Below are 13,192 nucleotides of genomic sequence, written 5' to 3'. Positions count from 1 at the left end.
CCATGGATCCACCTTGGGCAGCACCAGAGCCCAGCCAGGGCTGCAGCCAAGAGGAACCAAAATGGTCCCAAAATGCACGAGCGCTCCCGGGGGCTCTCACTGGGATCAGCTCTGCTCCATTTGCACCTTGCAGTTCATTGGCCACTTCCAGCTTGAGGTGATCAAGTCCCATCCTGCTTGTTTTTCTCTCTGCAGCCCACGCTGGTTGTGCTCCTGGGCCTGAGCTTTGGATCATTTGTCCTTGGTGCCCAGCTGGAGAAGGAATTGTTTTGTCTCCCTGCTCTGTGCAGAGAGCTCAGCAACACTTCATGTGAAGCTCAGAGCTGCACACCAAAGCAGCACAGAGCCTGGAAAATTAAATAAAAACCAAAACCTGAGGCATCAGAAGGTGTCACTGCCCATGGCAGGGGTGGGATGGGATCATCTTTAAGGTCCCTTCCAGCCCCGGCCACTCCTGGGTGGTGAATGCCCCAAATTCCAGTTAGATTTAGCACAGAGTTCACAGAGCCTGGGGCACTCCAGGGAGGCAGTGACAGCCCTTCATCTCTGCCTCCTAAAGGAAAAAAAATGCAGATTTTAGCTAAATTAGCAGGATGGTTCAACCAGAACCTTACTACTCTGAGTATTTTATCCACCTCTAGTAGAGAGTGCAGGTCAAAGGACACTCAGAGCCCAGCACCCCAAATCTCTCATTTCCTGTAACCAGTGAAGGAGAAATCCTGCCTGGCTCCACACATCACTCTCCTGCTCTAATTGCACTGTAATTATTAACTTCATTTATTGCTTCACAGAAAAGAGATTTTCACAAGTCTGTGCAGATCAGCTGTAAATCTGCAGCTCTTTCGTACCTCATGAATATTATAAACACCTACTTTAAGGTTTTCTCCACTAGAGATCATTGGTGCCAGTGTCGGTTCTTTAGCCATGGTTTCCCAAATCTCTCCAAATATGAGAATTATTACAGGGAAGGAAAGGAAAGATAGGGATTTCTGTTTCTTCATTTGAAGAAATGAAGCCAAATAGTCAATTCTGAAATGTTATAGAGACAGTTTTGTATATATAATATATATATATAATTTTTATATATATATATATATTTATATATATATTTATATATTGATATATAATTTTATATTTTATATATTATATATATAATTTATATCTATAACATTTGTATTTATATATATATAAATAAAAAATTTATTGCATATATATATACACACATATATATACATGCATATATATATACACAAATAAATAAAGTTGAAATAAAGAAGCAAGAAAACAAAACATAAAAATCCACAGCAGAAGTCCTTCCTGCAACAGAAAGAATTTTTCCCTTCTGTGCTGTGGATTTTCAGTGTTATCAGACTAGATTGATATCAGGCAGTGTCGCAATAATCTCAGAAAAATAAAATAATTACGAGGAACAGAAAGCAGCCCCAGGCTGGAATTAGGAGAGATTCCCCAGCCCTTACACCCACATGGTGTTCTAAAAACTGATCTCCCCGAGGAGCAGCTGCAGTGCCAGGATCTCCTGGGTTTGCTTGGACATTCTGCTTCCTTGACTCCTGCAGAATCTCTGCTGGGTCTCATTAATAAACCTGAAATTCATTTTTACCTGTTCATATAAACACCCTCTGATCTGACTCTCCATCCACGTGAGGCAGATGAGCTGCCCTGAACCTTCCCAGAGAGGGAGGGACCACTGGAATCTTCATTTTTGGGTTTTTGTAATCTTCATTTTTGGGTTTTTGATGTGCAGGCTTCCTTTTAAAGGAGCAAACTCCAATTTTGGAGCAGCCACGTTTTCCTGGGCAGCTGGGATCCAGCAGCTGAAAATGAAACAGCCAAGGAGGGGATTATCCCACAGAGTCCAAGGTGGGAATTATGGGAACAAGGATGAGCCTGGGAAGATGTTTCATTTCTCCAGCCAGGCACAACAGATGGGCACAGGGAACTTCCAAGGGAAAAATGATGATCCCAGCCAGAAAACAGTGCTGGGACCTGGGCATGCACCTGATGCTCTCAAAGTAAAAGCCAGGGAAAAGCCATAAAAAACATAAAAACCCACAGCAGAAGTCCTTCCTGAAACAGAAAGAATTTTTCCCTTCTGTGCTGTGGATTTGGAATGTTATCAGACAAACCACAAAGAGACTTGGTGTGTCCAGCCTGGGGAAGAGACCGAGGGGAGGGAGACTCATCCCAGCCTGGAGCTTCCTCCTGAGGGGCAGCTCCCATCTCTGCGACCCAGGGAACAGCTGGAGCTGGGCCAGGGCAGATTTAGGATGGATTTTAGGGCAAGGCTCTTCCCCCAGAGGGTGCTGGGCACTGCCCCAAGGAATGGGCACATTCCCAAGGCTGCCAAAGCTCCAGGAGCGTTTGGGCAACACTCCCAGGGACGCCCAGGGTGGGATTTTGGGGTGTCTGTGCAGGAGCAGGGGCTGGATCCATGATCCTGTGGGTCCCTTCCAGCTCTGGATATTCCATAAAATGGATTTTCTTAGCTGCCAGCTGAAAGGAACAGCCACACTGTCCAAGCCCGCACTTAACACGCGAAAACTCTTCACATCCAAAGCACCAAAACCCTCAAGCCCAGCCTTAAATGACATTAAAGCCAAACCCGCCCCTGGAAATAAGGTTTGAGGCAGTGTGGAGGCACACGAGGCCCCTGGCTGTGCTTCTCTCCAAGCTTTTAGCTCCATTTCAGTCTGTTAAGCTGAGCTCTGAATTAGTGCAATTTGCCACAACAGGTTTCTTCACATCAGGACAAAACCGGGGCAGAATTTCCCCCCCCCCCTCCAAAAAAAAAAAAAAAAAAAAAAAAGGGGATTAGATGACTCTAAGTACTAAGTGCTCCCATCTGCGTGTTTAGACTCCTGAGCAGGTAATCACCACCCTCCGGGGCACGTCCCCGGGGCTGCCGAGATCATCTGGTGTCTGCCTCGCTGCTTTTGACGTGGCCCGAGAGGGGAGGTGAGGAAGGGAGGGTGGAAAAGCGCCCTGGAGCACCAGGAATTCACCAGAGCCAGAGGCAGCTCCCGGAGGAGCCAGGCTGGGATGGCAGCTCCTTCCAACGCCAAACAGCTGCAGCCTGCGTGGATTCTTTGGTGTGGTTTTTTTGGTTTTTTTTTGGTTTTTTTTTTTTGGTAAGGTTGGGATTAAATGTGAGATGGTATTTCTTGTTGGGACTCAGGTGTTTATTAGTGCTTATCTCTGTCACAGTCTCACAAACTCTGAGTTCTGCAGCACTTCACTCCAACAAACTAAAAATGGAGCCCCATCTCTCTCTCTACCAGCCTTTTAAGGGTAAAGTGTCCAATTAAGAAATGACACCTGAATTATTTTCACTTTTAACCCAATAACCAACCACCCGTGCCTGCAATGTGGGCTTTTTTTTATCCAATTACACAAAACCACCCAAACCCATGGAGAAGGTGGAGAAGCAGGAGAAAAGAGAAGAAAGGAGGAGAAAGAAGGAGGAGGAAAAAAAGGAGGAGGAAAAAGGTCCAGCATCCACCCTAAAACCTCCCTCTTGCTTTCTATCTATTCCTGTATTCCAAACCCTTAAACTCTGAGTTTCCCAGCCTGTGACATCCCACACTTCTATCCAAACTCCCCACCCACAATCCCAGTTCTGCCATTCCATTTTGGAACCTTCTCCACGGCCTCAGGTCAGTGCAGTGTTCTCCTGGGGGTCAGTGCCTGGCAGCACAGAAAATCTGGAATTCTCAGCAGCCAGGGCTCCAACAGAACCCCTCCTGTGTGAATTATGAACACTGTTTTGACATCTTTCTTAAATCTCTGTCGGATATACTGAAGTAGACAAGGTATAAATATTATGATAACTATGGTGATAATTAACACATGTCTATTTTTAAAAGTTTTCTCTATAATGGTTTCTCTACAACCTCAAATCAAGCACAATATTCTCTTAAAAATCAAGACCAATCAACACAAAAAAATCCAAAATTCTCAGTAACCATAATTCCAACATCAACCCTGCACTCTGTGGCAGAGATTGAAGGGGTGAAAAGTTCCATGGGGCCACCAGGGAAGGAATTGTTATGGCACCACTGAGGATGGTGTTTCACACAGGTTTTTTTTTTTTGCCTGTTACATTTGAAAGAACAGACAAAAATTACAATATTTTGCACTTAAACCTAAGGCAAGGCTGCTCCTACAACTTGTTAACTCTCCATCCATATAATTCAAGGTAGGCTGAAGGATTTCAGTCTTAGCTTCCCTAACATTTGGAAATAATCTTGTAATTGGGCTACAAGGAATAAAACCACATTTCTTTATAGGAAAACACAGACATTTTGACATAGGAAAGACAATTGTTCTCACAGACACACTAATTTATGGGCAAAACTAATTAAGAGTGTGAGAACAACTCCATTTCAACATTTTGAAGAAGCAGAATGTCCAATCTATTTATACACCTGATTTTTCACCCCGTGGTTGCAAGGATCTCTTCCCACTTTGTTTTTTAACATGCACTCCTGTTACAAAAAACGCAGGATAATGAAGGATGAAGATGAAGCATGGAGTGGGCCTTCCCCTGGATTGAGAGCTGGGGAGTGGAAACGCTGAATTTAAGAAACCACAATTTTCCCTGAAGAGCAGTGAGGGCAGGAGTGGGTTCTACCTCTGCCACCTGTACAAACCTCAGGAGAATTGCTGGGAATGGGATGAGCTTTAAGGGCCCTTCCAACCCAAACCATTCCAGGATGATTCTTTGGGGTTTTTTAAACGCAAACCCTCAGGTTCTAATCCTTTACTGCCCCACTTCCAGACCCGTAAGATGATATCAACAATGGGGTTTGTAAGTTTCTTCCAAGCAGGTTTCACGCCAACAGTTCTGATTTGTTTGAACATCAAAGCAAAACCCAGACAAAACCCAAATAAAAACCATTTTACCCCCAGTTTGGTTCAAAGCCAAAGCCTGTAGCTCAACCCAGGCACATCAAAAAGCCCCAGGCTTCAGGCAAGAAATCCCGATCTCACTTTGCTGGCTCGTAGCTTGTGCTCCCTGCTCATGGACACAGCAAGAAAACAAGGAATGCCAACAGTTATCCTGAGCCTTCACTGAAAATCAAGGAATCCCAGGATGGTTTGGGTTGGAAGGGAGCTTAAAGTAATCCCACTGCACCCTCTGCCACGGACAGGGACGCCTTCCACTGTCCCAGGTTGCCCCAAGCCCTGTCCAAGCTGGCCTTCAGCATTTGGCACTTGGAGTGACCATCCTGGCGATCAAACACCTGCTGAAATCACATCCAAAGCCCAGGTGAAACCTCCTCATTTAGGCTGAAAGATTCTCCCAGCAGTTACTGGAAAAGTACCTGCCAGCGTCTCACGCATCACTCAATCCGCCTCAATCCTTCAGGAAAGCTGCCACCTGCAATTCCTCCTGAAGTTTATGGGCATGGAGCTATCAAAGGTGCCTTTTCACCACTTCTGAACTGTTGGACATGCACCTCACCCAGGAGGCCTTTGAGGCACACACAGGAATAACCGAAGCATTCCTTTCCTTTGAGTCCACAAGATCCAGCCAACAGATCTGAGGAAAGGAATTAAAGTATTGAGGAACACAGACTTGGGAAAAAAAAAAAAAAAAAACAAAAAAGAGGGGAATTTTCAGAAGTATCAGACTTCATGCAGCAAAAGTATTATTTTTTAAAATTTTTAATTGGTTTGGGTTGGAAGGGACCTTAAAGCTCATCTTGTTGCAAGCCCCTGCCATGGGAAGGGAATCTTCCAAAGGCAGGGAATCTTTCATGGGTTGGGAATCTTCCACTTGGTGACTTCTGCTTTGTAACCCAAGTTTGTAACTCCTGATTCCAGACAGGGTTTTCCTACGTAATTACCACAACCATATAAACAGGATAAAAGGAAATACTCCCTCTTTCTTCTCCCACAACTGAAACTGGGGAAGATGGAAAAGCAGGCAGCAAGAGATTGGGATAACCTGCCTCAGCCTTGAGTTAACAAGGCACAGGTGTCTCTCCTACAGAGCTCCGAGGGCGCAGGAAAAGGAAAAAAAAAGGATTTTTTTTTCCTTGCAGCACCTCGGAGTGCTAATGACAATCACCTCCCTGACCCAGAGACCACATCTCCCCAGTCTTGGCCGTGCTTTCACTCCTCCTCCTCCTGCCAGACAAAGGGAATTCATCCCAGGAGGATGAGCAGGCGGGATCCATCCCGTGTAAGCCGATTATGGGATCTCCCGCTCCTGACAGCGAGCATCACCCAGACATCAAACCTCAGAGAGAGGGCCCTGCAGAGCCAGGCTGAGGCTAAAGGCCTGCAGATTATCCCTCTGGAAGAGATGTCACTGAGAGGATGGGACTGGCAGGGAGCAGAGCAATTATCACGCTGGGAAGCACTAATTGACTTAAAGCAAGGAAGGCACGGTGGGAAGAGGGGGAACTCCGGTAAGCGAGTTAATTGTGGGCTGACTGAAGAGTAAAATATCACCATGCAAAGGTTGATGAATCACCAAGCTGTGGAACAACCTGGACAACTCCCCTGCTCCGTGCCATAAAACATCCCTCTGCAATTACCTCTGGAATTCACCTGCGCTGCAGGTACAGGGCCTGGCTGGGCAAGGGGAAAGAGACACACAAAACAGGGACAGAGTCAGCTCTGAATTCTCCCCCTCCGAGCTGATCTTTGTGCTCTCACACTTTATTCTTTGTCATCACAAACATTTTAATCTTTTTGTCCTTTCCTTAGAAACTCATCCAAGCAGAGGTGTGACAATGAGGAGGTTCAAAGTCGCGGAGGAAGCCTGAAAACTTAAGAGGTTCAGAACCGACCCGAGAAACAGAGATCTCAGCACTTAATATTTAATGATTTTAAACAAAAACATGTTGATTGAGGGAGAGAAACTTGACTCATTCTCTGAGCATCTGGGATTACCAGCACGGCATTTCTGGAGGAGGCTGCAGCACATGGCTCTGCAACTGCTCCCATCTCTGCCTTGGCGGCTCGCTGCGTTACCCCCTGACAGATGGGAAATCACACAATCCCATTTTCCTGAGACTGCCCTCAGGAATCAGCCAGCTGGGCCTTGCAAACCAGCTCTGTCTGCGTGGACCACGTGCACTCCTCAGCCCCAGAACTGTTTTCACTCCCAGCATCAGCAGAGCACCCAGGGCCTCGTGCAGGACCGAGCCCTCGGCACCCACCACCCCCACAATCCCCCACACCACTGCTGGCTGTTGTTCCAAGGCATTTACAGCCTGATTCAGCACAAGGATATGCAGCTGGATGTAGGGAATAGGGACCAGAAGCCTGTGTTCATTCTGAAGAAAAACACCACGCTAAAGGCAGCGTTTTTCCAACCTGACAGAGTCAGCCCAGCACCTGCCCATGTGCTTTTATAGGATCACAGGATGGTTTGGGTTGGGGGGGACCTTAAACACATCCCAGTGCCACCCCTGCCATTGGCAGGGACACCTCCCACTGTCCCAGGCTGCTCCAAGCCCCATCCAACCTGGCCTTGGGCACTTCCAGGGATCCAGAGACAGCCCCAGCTTCTCTGGGCACCCTGTGCCAGAGCATCCCCACCCTCCCAGCAAGGAATTCCTTCCCAATATCCCATCCATCCCTGCCCTCTGGCAGTGGGAAGCCCTTCCCCCTTGTCCTGCCACTCCAGGCCCTTATCCAAAATCCCTCAGCAGCCTTCACGGTGGGCAGCTTGTATTTTTCACTCGCGGTTTTTGCTGCACTAAGTACATTTTTATCGTGTTCTGTCACTTCCTACGGTGAAGCCCCACTGCTAAAGAGCCCGGGGTTGGCGTCCACACCTGTGGAACACGGAGCCCAGTTCTTTTTACAGCTCTATAATCATCAGGAGATGTGTAATAACTGCACTTTTACAAGGGACCTGTTAAACACAGCCTGTGAATTGGGTCCCAGGCACTTGACGCTGCACACCCAGCGCTTCCCACAGCCTGGCTCCTTCCTGCCAGTGCCACAGCTGCTGGGGACACCCCTGATTTTGGTGACACCTCCTGCTTCCTGTGTGGCTGGGGACACCACGTTCTGCTCCCCAAAACTGCCAGGGCTGGAGACTCTTGTTTTCAGTGCCACCTCCTTCTCCCCACAACCACCAGAGCTGCTGACACGCTGGTTTTGGTGCTCCCTCCCGTTCCCCAGAACCAGCAGGCCATGGGGACAGCCTCTTTTGGTGTCACCTCCCACTCCCCAAAACCGCTGGGGCTGGGGACACCCTGATTTCAGGGACACTTTCCACTCCCCGGGAGCTGGGGACACGCAGATTTCGGTGCCACTTCGCCCTCCGGTGGGGCTGAGGACGCCCTGATTTTGGTGCTACCTCTCGCTCCCCGAGGGGCTGGGGACACGCAGATCCCGGTGCCACCTCCCAGTCCCCGTGGGGCTGGGGACACGCAGATCCCGGTGCCACCTCCCAGTCCCCGTGGGGCTGGGGACACCCAGATCCCGGTGCCACCTCCCAGTCCCCGTGGGGCTGGGAACACCCAGATCCCGGTGCCGCCTCGCTGTGCCCGCTCCCGCCGGGGCTGGGACGCGGCTCAGCATCTCCTGGGGCGGCGGAGCGGGACCTGCAGCCCCGAGCCCGCCCCGCTCCGCGCTCCCCTCCCGGGCCCCTTCCCCGCACTCACCCTCCGTGCCGGGACACGGGACACCGGGACACGGGACACGGGAGCAGCGGGACAGCGGGACACGGAGCAGCAGGACAGCGGGACGTTCTCCCCTGGCCGTGCGGGCGGAGGCGGAGGAGGGGCCGGGGCGGAGCGGGCGGCTCGGACACGCCGTGCCCGCCCCCGGGGCGGTGGCACCTGCGGGCAGGGCGGCACCCGGACACCTGCGGGGAGAGGGGGCGGCTCCCGAACCTCCCGGGGGTCCCTGGAACTGAAACCTCCCCGACACCCCCTGCCCCGGGACCCGCGCGTCAGTTTTCCATCAGAGCGCATCGAGGTGACCACCGGGGATCTTGATCCCGAACTACCGAATATCCTCATTTTCGGATAAATACAGCTTCCCTTGGGAGCAGCTCTGCTTAAAGTGTTGCAGTTTGAGCTGAGAAGTGTTTGAAATCGATAGCGGCAGCCTTGCGGTGGGTCTTTTTCTAGGCATGCAGCTCCCATTCCTTTGTTTTTGCTGCGCTCTTGCGAAAGGTGGATCTTGGAAATGGATACAGTAATTTGCGCTGTTTTCACAGAGTTAATTAACTGCTGCAATCCCACATTCCGAAAACGAAATTGTAGGGATGCACTTGCAAACAGTCTGCTCTCTAATTGAGTTCATCCTCCAGGCATGAGCTATATCGAGGAGATCTTGAAGGGTGGATGTTTTTTGACTCATGGAAAGAGCTCTGGCACCCTGCCGCGTTTGCCTTCCTCTGCAGGACTTTTGGGGAATGTTTGGACTTCCCGCCTGCTGTCTTTACTATAAACCATCTCCACTGGAAAGCCTCTTCTACCCGGGTGGAGCCATGCTCATCCTGCAGGGGCTTCTCAGAGGGTGAGGAAGTGCTTCTTTAGGCACTGAAACCAAAATTTATCACAATCCAAAATTTATTCATCATTTTTAATGAGCGGCTCCAAATTTTACTGGACTAATTTCTAAGTCTCTTTATGTTTTTATGGTGCAAAAACCACATTATCCTCATTGGGACTCTACTCAGCAGCAAAAACAAAGAGAGCAATCCATTCCTACAGAAACCTTGGAGCACCCGGAATTTGCATTGCTGAGGAGAAAAGTAATGATTTAATTGTGAAATGCTCAGAGTAATAATTACTGGAAATAAGCTGTTTCTAAAACTCCCGAGTATGACTTCGGGGACGTGGCAAGGACACACGAACTTTTACATAAAGTGAGTGTAATATTCCTATAAAAATGGAAATACATGCACAAGGGAAGTGGAAGAGTCTCCCTGTCATCCTCCAGGCTAATGAAAAAAAGGAGGAAGAAGGAATATATCCATGGAGAGGTAGTAGAGATGATTAAATTATTTATTAAAAGTTCTTAAATTCTGCTGTGTTCATTCCCCAGTCACCCAAATCTTTTAATTAGAGCCCCTGGATCCCTGGCAGTGCCCAAGGCCAGGTTGGATGGGGCTTGGAGCAACCTGGGACAGTGGGAGGTGTCCCTGCCCATGGCAGGGGTGGGATGGGATGAGCTTTACGGTCCCTTCCAACCCAAACCAATCTGGGATTTTATCATTTTGTGAGTGACTTTCTACAGGTTCAGAGGGAAACTGAAATCCAGAGCGTGGACTCGGCCCGCTTTGGAGTGCGGTTCCACTGAACGGGTCCCCCGTGGAATCAGGGAACATGCTGAACTGTAAGGGACCCACAGGATCATGGATCCAGCTCCTGGCCCTGCACAGACACCCCCAAAATCCCACCCTGGGCACCTCTGGAGCACTGTCCAAACCCTGCTGGAGCTCTGGCAGCCTTGGGAATGTGCCCATTCCCTGGGGAGCCTGGGCAGTGCCCAGCACCCTCTGGGGAAGAGCCTTTCCCTGACACCCACCCTAAACATGCCCGGACACAGGTCCAGGCATTCCCTGGGTCCTGTCCCTGTCACAGGGAGCTGTCACTGCCGCACGGAGCGCCCTGTCCCGTGTCACACCAGGCCCACACGGCAGAGTTCAGTTCAGTTTTATTTTCCACTGTAACGGATTTCGAATGATACATCATGCAGTCTGCCAGTGTATCCATCCATCTCCGACAGAACTTCAGCACGAAGATAAAAGACTTCTCTCCACGGGCTGGGGGGAGGAGGAGGGTTCAGTTCTGCTATCAAGAGTTTAATACAGTTCAGCATCATTTGATGCAATGGCCAAAAAAAAAAAAAAAATTCCCCTTGTTACCAGCAAAACGTGTCCACCATTTATTTCTTTTTTTGTTTGTTTGCATGTTTTTTCTCTTATTTTTTCTCCTAAATTGAACACTACTGTAAAGATACATAGAGCCCAGAGGATACACATCTGCAGTACACGTTACACACTTTACAAACTAGACAGGGCTAGATCTACAGAGCGCCTCAGCCCGTGGCTCCCCGCGGGCAGCGCTGCAGCGGTGCTGCCATCCCGCACAGCGGATGGTGCCGGCGCACGGCGCCGCTCCTGCGGCACAGCGAGGACAAAAGTCAAAGCAAGGGGAGATTCAGATTATCCTGCCCGTGTTTCCCTCTTTTTCCCACCTGTGGAGGAGTACTTCAGTCGTGGTTATGTGAGGTATTTCTCCTCCGGCAAGGGGGATCTGATGAGCCCTTTTCTTTTGGACCTTCATCGCCGTTATTTAAACAATTCTTCGAATAAAACCACGTTCAAAGGAGAATTCTTGGTTTTGTTTGTTTTCAAGCCTTAGATGGGATATTGGGAAGGAATCCTGTGAGGGTGGGCAGGCCCTGGCACAGGTGCCCAGAGCAGCTGGGGCTGCCCCTGGATCCCTGGAAGTGTCCAAGGCCAGGCTGGACGGGGCTTGGAGCAGCCTGGGACAGTGGAAGGGGTCCCTGCCCATGGCAGGGGGTGGAATCAGCTGATCTTTAAAATCCCTTCCAACCAAACCGTTCCATGATCCTATACTTTATAAAGATTTCAGACAAATGTGCATCTTAGTCTATTAGGCTTTATAAAGTGAAATTGAAAAGCTACTCAAGGCTCTGTGGGCAGGAATTGTTGTAGCAAAATTTTTTTTGTGACTTATTTTTAAGTTTTCGGTATCTTCAGGATAATCCAACTCTCACCCTTGTTGAGTTTAATACAAAACTTAAAAATGCATCAGCCAAGGTCTTTCCAAGCTTAAAACTTTCCTTGCTTTCCAGAAAACAAGTCGATGAAACGTGAACTCAAGGACAAACACAAGATATTTGAACATATCATTAAGAGAAGCTCAAGTGAGCCAGAAATACTTTTCAATCACTAGCAAAAAGAACAATATGCACTTTAGTTCCATCTGAAATCCGTTTTCCATTCGGGAATGGTAATTCCACCCCAATTTGTCCCATGCATGACATTTTTGGATGTGAAATTTCATTTGCGCTGTACAAAACCACAACTTTAAAAATGAGCCTGGAATAAATAGAACACAACACTCAAAAAGCAAAGAAAGGAAGATGGGGTCAGGAAACAGCAAGAGACAGGTTCTGATCCCTGCAGAGCACATGTGTGGTTTTCCTTTCCAAATATAAAATGTGAAAGCCTTAGAAATGGTACAAAAGTTGAATATACAACACGCAGTACAAACCGAAGTTGCCTAATTAAAATAGGCTTCAAAAATAAAAATTGATACAAGCAGAGTATGCTCAACTGAGAATTCATCATTTCCAACGGTTAAATATCTCAGGTGTTTAATTTTGAGGATTTTAGCCTAAGGCATCTTTGGGGCACTGCTGAAAGTCCTCCTGCAGTGTTGGTGTAAAAGGGAACTTGGAGAAACTTCATCGTTTTGCTGCTGGTGGCACTGACTGGCTGATCAGCACCAGCACGAGGAAGAGATGTCCAAGTTCACTTCTCCCTCAAGCTGCAGGGAGCTGGCAGAACTGTCCCCAGAAAATTCCTGGTGATGCCTTGAGGAATCCAGGCCTTTTTGTTGTCGTGAATGCTGCATTTACAATAGAATTCCGTACCAAACTCTGAGAGACACAACAGAAAGTTTGCCTGCAGTACAAAAATCTTTGACAGCAAATAAGCTTGGGATCTTTTCCTAGAACCAAAACAAGAGGATTATTAATTCCTAGTAGAAACCTCAGCTCTGACCAGCTGGTAAGATAGCACAGAGTAGTTCTGAGTTAGTGATTTTATTAAAGATTGCATATGGCAAGTTCACAGTTCGTTCTTCTGGCAGTGCACATGCACGTAACGAAAGAAAATATAAAACTTTGGAAAATACAAAATAAATTAAATACATGCAAATCTGCAACTTCATTAAATATGTGTAGCAAAATGCTCCCCCAAAATAGTGCAACATTAAAAAAAAACCAAAAAACAAAAACCAGTTAAATTAAGTTCATCTTACTTTGCAACACCCTAATTTCAGTAGAAAAAAATATCTAAAGTCAACTCACAATCTTCCAAAACGCTCTATGGAACTGAAGAGATCTACATCTACACATTCAGAAATTAAAAAAAAATCCCAATCAATCTCAAATTAAAGAAGAGCAAATGTCTGCAAAAGAAGACCAGAGGGCTACG

General features: G+C 47.9%; 1 protein-coding gene across 1 annotated transcript in view; it reads right to left on the bottom strand.

Moving 5' to 3' along the window:
* Positions 1-9,011, bottom strand: part of LYPD6B (LY6/PLAUR domain containing 6B) — a 48,202-nt gene extending 39,191 nt beyond the window's left edge. The window contains 2 exon segments of the mRNA XM_053948449.1: positions 8,652-8,854; positions 8,999-9,011. Of these exon segments, the coding sequence (XP_053804424.1) occupies positions 8,652-8,854; positions 8,999-9,011 (216 nt within the window).
* Between the last annotated feature and the right edge of the window lie 4,181 nt (positions 9,012-13,192).

This window comes from Vidua chalybeata, chromosome 7 (assembly GCF_026979565.1).
Source record: "Vidua chalybeata isolate OUT-0048 chromosome 7, bVidCha1 merged haplotype, whole genome shotgun sequence".
Lineage (NCBI taxonomy): Eukaryota > Metazoa > Chordata > Aves > Passeriformes > Viduidae > Vidua > Vidua chalybeata.
Note: the sequence above shows the minus strand (reverse complement) of the source record. Positions and strands in the feature narration are given on the sequence as shown.